General features: G+C 48.4%; 5 protein-coding genes across 5 annotated transcripts; 3 read left to right on the top strand and 2 right to left on the bottom strand.

Annotated features, from left to right (window-relative positions):
- Nucleotides 1–81: 81 nt before the first annotated feature.
- N7481_008141 (tRNA adenylyltransferase) lies at nt 82–2,073 on the top strand (the record flags this gene model as incomplete). Its single annotated transcript, XM_057267360.1, has 3 exons — nt 82–1,144; nt 1,215–1,769; nt 1,832–2,073. The coding sequence occupies 3 exons, from the start codon at nt 82–84 to the stop codon at nt 2,071–2,073; spliced, it is 1,860 nt and encodes a 619-aa protein (XP_057121561.1).
- A 101-nt stretch (nt 2,074–2,174) lies between these two features.
- N7481_008140 (Tti2 family protein) lies at nt 2,175–4,108 on the top strand (the record flags this gene model as incomplete). The annotated part of the gene is made up of 5 exons (XM_057267359.1): nt 2,175–2,321; nt 2,404–2,587; nt 2,674–3,095; nt 3,133–3,613; nt 3,765–4,108. 5 exons carry the CDS (start codon nt 2,175–2,177, stop codon nt 4,106–4,108), a joined length of 1,578 nt encoding a protein of 525 aa, XP_057121560.1.
- A 260-nt stretch (nt 4,109–4,368) lies between these two features.
- Nucleotides 4,369–7,335, bottom strand: N7481_008139 (phosphatidylinositol-3,5-bisphosphate 5-phosphatase; the record flags this gene model as incomplete). The annotated part of the gene is made up of 1 exon (XM_057267358.1): nt 4,369–7,335. The coding sequence occupies one exon, from the start codon at nt 7,333–7,335 to the stop codon at nt 4,369–4,371; it is 2,967 nt and encodes a 988-aa protein (XP_057121559.1).
- Nucleotides 7,336–7,699: 364 nt separating this feature from the next.
- On the bottom strand, nt 7,700–8,162 carry N7481_008138 (uncharacterized protein; the record flags this gene model as incomplete). Its single annotated transcript, XM_057267357.1, has 3 exons — nt 7,700–7,768; nt 7,826–7,890; nt 7,931–8,162. 3 exons carry the CDS (start codon nt 8,160–8,162, stop codon nt 7,700–7,702), a joined length of 366 nt encoding a protein of 121 aa, XP_057121558.1.
- Nucleotides 8,163–10,247: 2,085 nt separating this feature from the next.
- N7481_008137 (thioesterase-like superfamily-domain-containing protein) lies at nt 10,248–10,815 on the top strand (the record flags this gene model as incomplete). The annotated part of the gene is made up of 2 exons (XM_057267356.1): nt 10,248–10,292; nt 10,477–10,815. The coding sequence occupies 2 exons, from the start codon at nt 10,248–10,250 to the stop codon at nt 10,813–10,815; spliced, it is 384 nt and encodes a 127-aa protein (XP_057121557.1).
- Between the last annotated feature and the right edge of the window lie 1,432 nt (nt 10,816–12,247).

Genomic DNA, 12,247 nt, shown 5'->3' with positions numbered 1-12,247 from the left:
TGAGTCAATCTTTAAGTCAAGTTTGACTCTGCACCTGCTTGACCTTGACTCTATACACATCTCCATGGACGCCCGAAGTCAATGACCAGACTGCGCCTGCCGGGATCTTTCTTTGAGATCTCTCGCTTGTCTTTCATTCACGCTCCACCTCTCCACTTCCGCACCGCAGCTCTACCAACACGCCCGCGCAGCTTCTCCAAACCTCTCCTACAGACTTGCTCAGCTAGCTACCACCCTCTCATGCGTGGCCGCGAATTTGAATCACATTCTCCCGAGCCAGCGAGCAAGAGACGACGCATATCGACCTCCCCCCTCACGCGGGGTGCCTTGCGCGAAGAAATGGCACCAACCCACATCCACCCCACCATCGAGCTCACTCCGATCGAAAGCACCCTCCGAACCCTCCTCCTGGACGTTGCGCAATACATACAGCAAAATGGAATTGTGGAAGAAGGCAGCAACGAGCTGAGATACCCCGAAACCGTGTTGCGATTCACAGGTGGTTGGGTTCGAGACAAACTGCTTGGGGTCGGCAGCCATGACATCGACGTGGGGATTAGCAGTATGACGGGTAACCAGTTCGGAAATGCCCTGAAGGAATATCTGGATATCCCTGAGAACCTTGAAAAATACAAAAAGGGATTGCCCAATGGTGAAATCAATGATGCCATTGTCAGTATCCACAAGATCGATGCCAACCCCGAAAAGTCAAAGCACCTGGAGACGGTGACAACCAAGATCTTCGGACTGGATATTGACCTGGTCAACTTGCGCAAAGAGACATACACAGACGACAGTCGCAATCCACAAATGGAGTTCGGTACAGCGGTGGAAGATGCTTTGCGACGAGATGCCACGATCAATGCGATGTTTTATAACCTCAATGAATCCTGCTTAGAAGACTTGACGGAGCAAGGATTGGAAGACATGAAGAAGAATATTATACGCACACCATTGGAACCATATCAAACATTCAAGGACGACCCTCTCCGGGTACTGCGATTAATCCGATTCGCCAGTCGATTGGAGTATTCAATCGACGAGGAAGCAGAGAAGGCTATGCGAAATAAGGATATTAGCGATGCATTGAAGCTGAAGATCAGCAAGGAACGCGTTGGAACCGAGTTGGAGAAGATGCTGCGCGGTGAGTCTACCTATACAGGTGTGTCTCTTCATCTTTTTTCACCTTCTAACGACAGACAAATATCCTACAGGGCCCCATCCTCTTCACGCGTTGCAATTTATTGATCGAATCGGAATTTACTCGACTATCTTTGCCAATCACCACGACCAGGCCGTTGCCGATACGTCGAGTTGGTCTCTTGCCTACAATTCTCTGCAGCAGATCTTATACCCAGAGCCTGGATCTCTCGAAGCCGATATCGATCGCCTGCGTGCGATCCTTATGCATCGTGATGACAGCGCTTACTATGCCTGGATGATTGCAACATTTGCTCCATGGACATCAGTCCCTATCCGAACTCTTCCCGGTCCAAAGGGGAAGCCTCTTCCCACTCGACCCGTTGAGGTTGCCCGAGACGGCCTCCGCTGCGACAATAAAAACCTGATGGTCCTCCGTGACGCGACATTAAACTTTGCCGATATCATCAAGTGGAAGAACTCCTTGTTGGCAAACGAGATCAGTGGCACGCCGGCCGAGATTCGCCAGCAGACCGGGCTGCGAATCCGAGGCTGGGGCAAGGATTGGAGGTTGTGTATGGTATTGGCCATCCTTCAAGAAGTCATGCAGGGAAGAGATCTCAGCAAAGGTAAGAAGCCATTGAGCTATCCTCTCCCCCGGACCGACCCAGCCGTACTAACCATTCAACAGTGGTTCGGGAATACAACCAATTCCTTGCGTATATTGTAGATAGTGATTTAGAAAGCGTATGTGAACTCAAGCCCATCGTGAATGGAGCTGAAATCATGCAAACCCTGGGCAGTCCACCAAAAGGGCCCTGGATGAGCAAAGCGACGGCGTTGGCGATGGAATGGCAGTTGCTGCACCCCGCGGGCGATAAAGCGGCAGCGCTGGACGCGATTGTCGACCGCCGCGCAGAGTTGGGCTTGTGACGATTTGACGGACCGCCTTGGAACTTAAATTCATTTTCTACCTCTTCCACTTTCACTTCCACTTCCACTACCTCCATATAACTCCATATATGTCCACGTAAATGGATCAGCTCCGAAAAGAGGCCCGCCGGGTCCTCCAGCAAACTCCCTGGAATCGCCCAACCACCTTGGAATCCGCGTCCACACGCTTGACTCTGGCACAATTATGGACGGACGTCTCATCCCATGAGAACTCCTCTTATTTAGATGTGAGGTCGCTATTCCACGATGTAGACCAAAAGATGCATGGAAATATCCAAATTTTGAGAGAGTGATACTAATGCGATATAGGCCTGCGAGAGTCTGTATGCCGCGCTCAGCTTCCTTGAAACCGGCTATGATCCTGTGCTACCAGCGCAGGATAATGCAGCGGAAGCCACGGCAATCAATGCCCTATCTCATTGGGCAAGTCAACTGGCTCTGCCGTCATCGGAATTTGCCGTGTGCTTCGATGATAATCCTGAAATCACTGAAGGTATGTCACTTTCAAGGACTGCGGCCTGCGGCCTGATGAGATGAGCAACGCTGAAGGATGAGCAGAAGACAAAAACTCCCAAGAAGAAAGCCGCCTGAAATCAGAACTGGCAGCACAATTCATTACCTTGATGGAGGCAAAGGTTATTTCCACTCTGGATAACCAGCCAGTCGCCAGTTCTCCGGATGTCATTGTCGCCATGGCAAGCTTCACCTCCAAAAAGGATCCCTGGACTACCAACGACAGCAACAATTGTGCCGAAATACATCTCAACATGGCATGCCAGAATGATCTCTGGCCGATCATCGAACGGGTTCTGAGAGAGAAGGTTAGACCACTTTTTACCAAGACGAAGAATCCCGCGATTACAAGCGAGGGCCGTAAAAGCCTCCATCCCGTGGCCCGAACTCGCTTCGACGGGGGTGCTTTGGATGACTCGACAAAGCCATGGAAAACCACGGATGTTTACGCTCCAGCTGTACTCTCTTGGATTATATGCCAGTATAAGGTATGACTTCAGTGACCTCAAGATCCTTTTACACAAGTTGACCGACCCGTCCAAGCCCGCCCACAAAGCCAGCCTAGAGGCACATTTTCCGCTCCTAGTGCCAGCCATTCTAGCTCTGATTGATGATAATAACATCACCTACAAAATAAAGGGATGCGATCTTCTCAGCCAGCTCCTGAGCCCCATCCAGGAAAGTGGTTCCGATATCCTCCTTCGAACCAACCTGGTCTCGGTCTTCCAAGAAGCCGTCACAGCCTGCCTCCTCTCGCTACCGAGCATCACACCAGAAACGAGTTCCCTCAAACTTCTCGGGGCAGCATACCCTGCTCTCCTCGCTCTTTTAAAAGCAACCTACCAACTAACCTCGAAGCAACCAATCTCACAAACGGAAAGGAACACCCAATCCTATATAACAAATCTCTCCAAAATCCTACGATCAAACCTCATCTCATCCTTCCACCACATCAGCTCATCTACACCCGCATCCACAAATGCACCTACATCCTTCCCGCACCCTCGTCTATCAACCTTCCTTCTCGGCTGGATATCAACATTCATCTCTGAACTGGGGATTCACTCAACAAAATACCTCCAAGACATCATCCCTATCCTATATACCACTCTCTCAAATCCATTCGGAACAGCACACCCCCCCACTTCTATCCGCAGCAATCGCAACAACTAAGACGACAATCTTGGCCGCCCACCCCCGTATATGGAGATGGCGCGGTGAAATCCTGGGCGGTCTCGCAGCATGCTGGCTACACGTGGTTGAAGAGCGGAAGGGGAATGGGGAAACGTCAATCCCAGTGCTCGATGGATTAGCCCGTAATCTGCAGAGCACGGCTTTCGCTTTAAAATACGCGCTGCTGAATCCCATACCAATCACGGGTGGATCCTTGGATCCGGATCAGCTCGCTGTCAAGGGAGAAGTGCAGAGTGGGTTCCAGGCTATGGTCGATGCGGATCCTGAGTTAGAGGGGCTTTTTGCTCTAGATGTTGCCGATTCATAGTCTAAGCTTGGTACTAAGCTTGGTACGGAGTTGAAAAAGCTTAATCTCAAATTTATTTTTTGGTGTTCGCTATATGCTATTGAAGCCAGGTTTCTTGGACTGAAGGTGTGAAGGATTTGCTTCAAGTTCGGGTAAGAAACAACGCCGCTAGTGATAGCATAGCCAATCACAACTTGAAGGTAATCATAATGCATTCCGGGGTATCAATCTGAAAAGGAAAATGTACATGCTATATCACAAAAGAGAGATAGAGATCATAATCATATATCAACCCGTTGCTTAAAAAGACTCTTCCCCCGCAGCCACTGCCGATACCGCTTATACCGCTTCTTCTGGTAATCCTCACCGACCACAGTGAGACCTTCCTCAGAAACATTCAGGAACTCCGCGTAATCTGCCATGTTTTCCTCGGCATTTGATTCGAGTGCAGCTTCCTCGACGTTAAATCTGTTCGCATATTCGAACAGATCCGAGTTCGGACCGTGCTCGCCCCCTGTCAACCCGTCCTCTGATGTCACGACCAGCGGGACTTTCAGTGGATGATTGATGTAGCGTTCGTATTCTTCTGCTTCCGGGCCAGTGACAGATGGGTTTAGTGAGTCTGTGACTAACTGGCCGAGCGTCCATTGGGCTATTTGGTCTTTGCTTGGGGTTTTTTGGGTGTTTGGGGCATTTATGGGTGGGATGCGGGAGCTGTGTGGTATTCCGAAGGCGGATTCCTTGATTATCCCTGTCAATGGAGGTTGTTTTGATGAGGATGGTGCCTGTTGTCGCCATAGGTCGGTGGTCTCCGTGAGTGGCTGGGTTGTAACGGCCGCATGGCTATCGGATGGTTCCTGTATCTTCACACTTCTGGTTGTTGGCCGGTCGCGCTGGTGCTGGTCTGCTGGGATGCGAGGCACGAATGGGCTGTGGTCTGGGGGCGCATGTCCAGGACGTATCTGGAGCGGATAGCGAAAGGTGGAGTTCATTTTGTAGGAGAAGACTTTGGAGAGAGTAGACAATGCGAGTGGGCGGTAGTACTCCAGCCAGTAATCATCGAAATGTGAAAGAGGCTCTTTCGGACGGGATGGGAGAGGCGGCATTTCTCGTTCTTTCAAGTTTTCTGGCGTGAACCATGAGATATAATTCGGTCGCTTCTTCTCTAAATATGACCTTGGGTCAGAATGGTGAAGGTAGTAGTCAGTAGACAGATCCCATAGCATCGGAGCGCCCTGCGCATAGATGTAATTTCCAAGGAACAGATTGTAGGCCTCTTGTCGCTGGGCGTCGAGGAAGGAGTTGTTATAGTATCGCTTAAAGCTTTCGACCATGTCACGCGAGTGACTACTCCACTGGTTGATTTTTCGATATGTTGCCATGGTGTTGACAAGATGAGAGCCTCCATACTGAATGGCAATAGTGTCACCGTGATCGTGCCACATGTTGGTGAACAGATTGACAGCATCTGTGTCATACTCAACCGTCTTCTCATCAATAACACCAAGGGCGTGAAGTTGATGCCCAAGAGCGCGCTTGCCTATGACAAATTGTGCGGCATTTGTTCGATCCAGACAATCGATGCAATTCGTCCGTGCGACGCCATTCTGAATTTGCAATCCCGACTCAACGTCATTGCCATTCTTGAAAAACCCGGTCTTTGGAATGATACCTCCCGCTATTCCTTCAAGTGTTTGTATGACGTCCTGATCTCGGCTCTTCGATGCACGACTCATGTCCCATGCTTTGTAGATGAGCTTTTTGTCTTCTGGGAGAAATTGGTTGAGATATTCCACAGCGTTGGTGAATTCTTTGAGGAGTTTCGATTCTCTCGGCGTCCTTTCTCGAGATTTGACGAGATTGAGAATGTAAATCGGTGCACCGTATCTCTCGAAAAGATTATCAAAATGCAAGGCTGCGGCTGAATAGAATGGATCTACCAGGTTCAACTCAATGTCCGGTTTTGGCGATACGCCTGTATTCTCTTGGGTCCAATAGAGAGGTATACTCCCACGATGTTGGACATACGAAGTGTAATTCGGATTGGCGTGCAATGTAGGGCCAGCTGAGTGAAAGGAAGTCGTTGTTTGCTCAGAAACAATCTGCTCGGTCTCCACATCATTCGCAACAAATCCCAGGTCATTTGCACCTCGCTTAAGGAAACGAGCACCGGCGAAGAATCGAGACCTACGGGCAACGATGGTAATATAAACCAACCGCCCATATACACTTATCTTCGACTGGTCAACATATCCATGAATGATCGGAATGCACCAATCGTAGGGATTTTTGAAAGTTCCTATTGCCGGGGAGAGAAGGTGGTTATTCCAGACGAACATGGTATTACTGTCCTGTCCTTCGGGTCGAGCCGATCCATCCTGATGTGCTCTTCTTTCTCGCGAAATATTATGTTGCAACGTCCGAGTGATGTCATAAGAGTAGCTAAAATAGAATGATCGGGTGAGGTCTAGGTTGTTGAGGATCGCTCTGTATCGTTCTTCTTCCGACTGCTTTTCGGGCTTCAGGCGAGATGCCTCAGCTGTGGTCAATGAGATGAGCTCGGTCTCATCAATTTGGTAGATATTGTGTCCGCCCAGAATTGCAACTTGGCTTCGCTTCGTCACCAGTAGCATGTAGTACGCTCCGGTGAACCGAATGAAGCCGAGCAATGCCCACGCGCTGGATTTCTGCTTCAGGCCACCGGAGCTCTTATTCCCATCATCAATAGCATCCAATAGATGCACCATCTCTCTCTTTGTATAAACCATATCATCCTCCGTGACGTTCAGCTCGTCCGATTCGGAAGTGCGATCGATTTTCAGAATCCGGAAGCGTGTCTCCGCCAGATTGATGCCGACAATGTAGAAACGTGTTGCAGTCTCATAAAGAGTGAATTTGTGCATTCGATTCAAGCCTTCGTCTTCAAGGTCCAACCCCGACCGATGTTTCTGTGCGGATATAGGGGAGGATTCCCGCTCGAAAGATGTAGCAACGCGGGGTTCCTCATCTTCTTCTTCCGCCGGTATCTCTGAAGATACCGAATGCGCTCCGGTGAGCTCACTGCCCGAGTCAATTTGAGCCGCCAGAGCTGCAGTCACCGATCGATTCGACGTGGAGGTGGCAGAGTCCACTGACTCGCCGTCGGCCTGTTTCCTGGGTTTTGCTTCATTGTTGGAAGGAGGGTGGTGATCGTCGACATGGGGATCGGATACTGGACCTATTAAGGTCACATCGTCGAAGCTCTCCATCGCCAGAGCGATGAATCCAGAGCTGTCGATCAAGACGATCGGAGGAGGTGGCGGACAAACGAGTCGGAGGGAGCTTTCCCCACACCCGGGCACCCGTGACTGTGACGTGATGTGTTTTGTGGCCTAAGGCAACGACGTTTTATACCGACTGTTCTACTACTACTAGTTACTACTACTACTACTAACTCTTGTCAGCACCTGCTTTTTTTTGAGAATATGTGGTATTCCATTTATAGACAGCCTACACGTATATTCTCCCTTTCTCTCCAATATTCCAACATCACAACACTCCGTTAAAAGATACCCCACTGTCCTCTTCGCCCTCTTCGATCCAAAATTCAAAATACCCATGCTTCACTCGCCCTCAGGGATCAAACAGTCTGTAGGTAGATCTCTTAACCGCAGAGGTGCGCTCCACCAGAAATTTGGATACCTATTCAAAAGTCAGTCTTTGAATCCGACATGCACTTTGGAAGCAAGTGACACCTACCGCTTGAGTCATAAAGGAAGCCATCGCTTCTGATGTAGACGTCTGAATGTATATCAGTTGATATTCTATAAGCCAATGGATAACCATGTTAACTTGATAACAAACCTCCATAGTTGGTTGGCCAGGTATAGGCAACCGAGTTTTTGCTACACACGGAGGAAGCAACCCAGAAAAATCCCCATCCACCTCCGACGGTGACGGAACCCTTGTTTTTCAGGAAAATCTCAGAGCCTTGATCGTCCTGGATGTAGCCATCCTTGCCAAACTGGTTGTGGACATGGGTCGCGGTGGCGGACAGAGCCGTGGCAAGAATAACAAGCGTCTTGGGAATAATCATTTTGGCTTGTAGTCGAGAATTGAGAGAACAGATGGAAAATGCCTTTGAAAGAAATTAAAAATTGAGATTGTCTGGAACACTTTTGTTGCTGGAAACATTGTAGAATCGTGGGTGTCCAAGAGGCTTTTATAGATCTTGACCTGGATTGAATTGATTGTTGCCTCAGTCCTGATATCTCCAGCTCTTGGATCACGGAATGAGTTGGTCGAAACCCATGCACGATAGTCCCAAAAAATAGATCTGACCCAATCATGTTTCTAGCTTGATGAGTTCACTTTCCTAATTTGACATGTTTTTAGATTGAGACTACTGTGGAATGTTTATTCATCAGCACATCTGGAAGTCCCATTGGCGTTGATAAATTTAGCCGGCTGCAATCGCTCTTAGGCAATATGCACGGGACGAAGTCGAGGTAGTATAGCCCCCGCATTCCATACCTCATGCTGACGGCAGGAGCATCGTGATTTTAGGGGGGGAAATGTAGGGAGCAAGATTCTACAGATCGTAGCACATCAGAAGAAGTCGAAGATTATAATATTTGGAGATAGATATGTACGAGAGAAACAGAAATGCTACTATTATTCTAGGTCCTAGCTGCTATTTGCAGAGGCCTCAATCAGCCCAGCACGTCTTCTCGACGCGCCTAGTCACTGTATGCCTTTTGAGAACAAATCCTCACGGCGTAGTGTAGCTGAGCCCATACATTAACTTCCTGATGCAGACCAGACTTACGAGTTCATTATTCAGAATGGATACTTCCATCTACGATTCTGGACAAAGCAGTGCGGGAGCTAGCGCGGGCCGCCGGAGAACGGGCTGAATATGACGAGAACTACTGGCTTACACTTTCTCTATAGATTTACTCTCATCTTCCACGAGTTCGCGCTAAGTATTCTGCAGGCAATCTGTGTGACCCTGACTAGTCAAGTCCGTATCTTACCTAGATAGAAGACACTCGGCATAGTTGGAGCGAAAAGGAATGTGAAGGGTTCAGATGACTTTTAGAGCGCCACAGTGAGAGCCAGCCTAGGGCCGTCGTATTGAATTTCGATTATAGCCAAGATGGAGAGAGAAAGGGCAATTGCTGCATTCGGGGGAGGTCGTCACAAGTTCCGACGAATCGTTTTGATTTATGACCCCTGTTTACAAAAAGGAAATTTGCTGGACCATCTTGGCTCCAGCATCTATAGCTATTTGGTGCTTGCAGCGAGGCTGCTTACTCCCGCATACACTTGAGTCCTGTATTAGTATGGTTGAACTGGAAGAGCATACCATTCCCTGAATTTATTTATTCACAAGGACGACCTGTCAATCTTGCTTGACCCAACAAAAGTTATCTTTCTTTATTTTCTTTGCATGTCCAAATGCAATCAAAGTGGCCATATTTCATTTGGGCATTGAATACTGTACCAAAGCTATTACAAGCATATATAAGCATGATGATCTTGGCATGCAGGGTCCTAGATATCCTCCAATATCGAAATGGCTGAAAAGGGGAAACCTTAAAGTTGGAAGTAACCGGTTCAATGAGTGCTGCTGCAGTGCTTTGCCTCAATGGTTATGTAGGCCTTCACGCTACCTCGTCAGCTTATGTGGAGCCCAAGCCGTGATTCATGCATTAGCTGCGCTACTAGCCCCGGATTCCCCCGATTCTAGCTGCGTTCATTGGTTATCGTCATCAGTCAGATGTTTGTGCCAATGTGCTTACTTTCGACTGATATTTAGATGCAACTTTTACCGACGGAGATGGCCAGACGGTTGAATGCACGCTATTGAAAAAATTGAAAAATGAAAAACGGACTTTGCATAACTGCTATAACTCCTGCAATTTCACCCTCCAAGCCCAGTTTCCTATTTCGGGTTGAACTCGCCATGCGAACCCTGCATTTGAATTACTTGTTAGTAGCAAACATACATATTTAACATTGTTTACAGACTAGGGCTTTTTTGCAAGCCAGTCTAAAGCCATGGCGAATTCTCATCTTCCTAATTTTCACCCAGACGTGACAGCTGACTGGCAAGACATTGGATATCCGCGGAATAGTTTCGAAAACGCCATTTCTCTTGAACCTTTTCAAGGAGAACATGGGCGTTATGCTGGCTTTGCACCAAAGAATTGGCGCAGCCCACGTATGCATAATAACCATCCGAATGCTACAATAATGCTCCTGATATTCAGATGACCGTGGTATCTGTCTACATGGTGGCTTCTAGCCGCTGTGCTCATTCGCGCAGGCTGAATCTATTTTAAGACGTACTACGACGACATCCGCTAACCAGATCCTATATTTAGATGAATCTGCATCTTCTGCAGCTTATTCCTCCGGGTGCTTTTCATGTCCAGTTCGATGACCTAAAATTGAGCCAACGAGATTCAACCGCCCAAGCCATAATCACATCTCTACGCGTCAAAAATGAAACGATATGCAGCCTAGCCATTTTCACCGTGGGTGATTTGAACACCAAGGTTGGAATTAAGATGGAGCTGCCCCCAATTCCGGCTCCAGATAGAGAGCGTGAGTGCGCCTGCTGGACTAACGCGTTGTTTTATAAGCTGAACCCAGCTACCGCGAGTGCTCGGTACTACAACCCCAAGGATGGCAAAAGTCCTCTCTGGGGTCCTAAAGGGGGCCAGACCAGTGGGGCAAGTTAAACCCGGGCAATAATTTCCGTCTAGAGCATCTCGTTCTCATGGCAGATCTTGTATGTGCCCGAACACCTCCATGCCCAGGTGTCTTTAGATGTTTATACGTACAAGCCCAGGTACCTCCTATCCATTTGAACTACCAAAAGAGTGTACTCGATGGTGTTCTTCTTTTGGGTATCAGAACATTAAGCATGGACTTTGGTTTCCGTACGGACCCTGCTGGTAAGATGGAATGGATATTGAATCGCGCCAAAATGCACAAGCTGGAGAACGGCCACTTTGAGATGTCCATCCAGATGGTAGACGATAGTGAGGATGTAGAAGCCACAGTACGGCAAATTGATTTGGTGTTAGAGCACAAGCGGGAGGAGTCACACCACATAAATGCACTCTATGACTTGGGTACAAATAAAACACTGAAGATGGCATGAAAGTAGCGATATTCGGCGCCCACTTGACAGCCACTTAGCGTTTTCGTGTAGGGAAAAATAGGAATCAAAACACTAATTTCTCTATATGAGATGAGGCATTTAACCCTCATTCCGAAATACTCCGAAGAATTCCCATCCCCAGGTTGAGATCTGGGGTTTTTAGGTCAAAGGAAGAATGCGGCCAGGAGACCATTCGGACAGGTCCCGATTGCGACGGGAGCTAATTCAAACCCGCACCAGCAATTGGCTCGGATTGCCGTGAAAGTTTATGCCAATCACCGATAGAGCCCGACTAGGGAGGACCTCCGCAGGAAGCGGTGGTGTTCCCTTACCACAGGTCTCGCATTCACTCGCCAAGACGCGGTTGGGGGGAGGAATCCTTGGCAGGTGGCGGGGGCGCCGGGGGCAATCTGGGGGCCAGTCCTCGGTGTGTCTCCGTGGGGGTGCTTGTGCCCGCCCACCGCAGATGGTCGTTAACGTGGCTGAAGTCAAAACATTCGAAACCAATGCCCATTTGACAGCGACAGCAGTGAGGGAACCTTAATATCAGCCAACACTTTCCAAGGTTTGCTTTATTTTGACTTGCTTATTACTACGGAGTAATACTACTACTACTACTCCTCGTACTGACCTCTCAAAGACTTTGGTAAGATTATGTTCCCCACTGGCACGTCTAAATCTTAACGGTGAATCACCTGGGCAGGCGTCTAACTTGGACTTTTTCTATACTGCATTTGTCATTTTATTTGATGGTTCCTTTGCCATTCTATCCACTTTCTTCCCAATTGTGTAAATGGATAGCTCGGCAGAAATGTCCTCCAGAATTGGAGTGATTAAGAAAAGTGTGGGGTGCATAGATATTGCGGAGATGAAACAATTCAACCCCTTCTCGTGGGAATAAAACTCAAAGCTCAGCCTCCAACACATGGAGAGACAATTAATTTAGGGAAAGATCATCCTAAGGTTCATCCGGAGAAATCATCCTATCCCTGTATACTTCGGTGGCC

Source organism: Penicillium waksmanii (assembly GCF_028829765.1).
Source record: "Penicillium waksmanii strain IBT 27052 chromosome Unknown utg000007l:1.0-4314555.0:1.0-4317578.0, whole genome shotgun sequence".
Classification (NCBI taxonomy): domain Eukaryota; kingdom Fungi; phylum Ascomycota; class Eurotiomycetes; order Eurotiales; family Aspergillaceae; genus Penicillium; species Penicillium waksmanii.
Note: the sequence above shows the minus strand (reverse complement) of the source record. Positions and strands in the feature narration are given on the sequence as shown.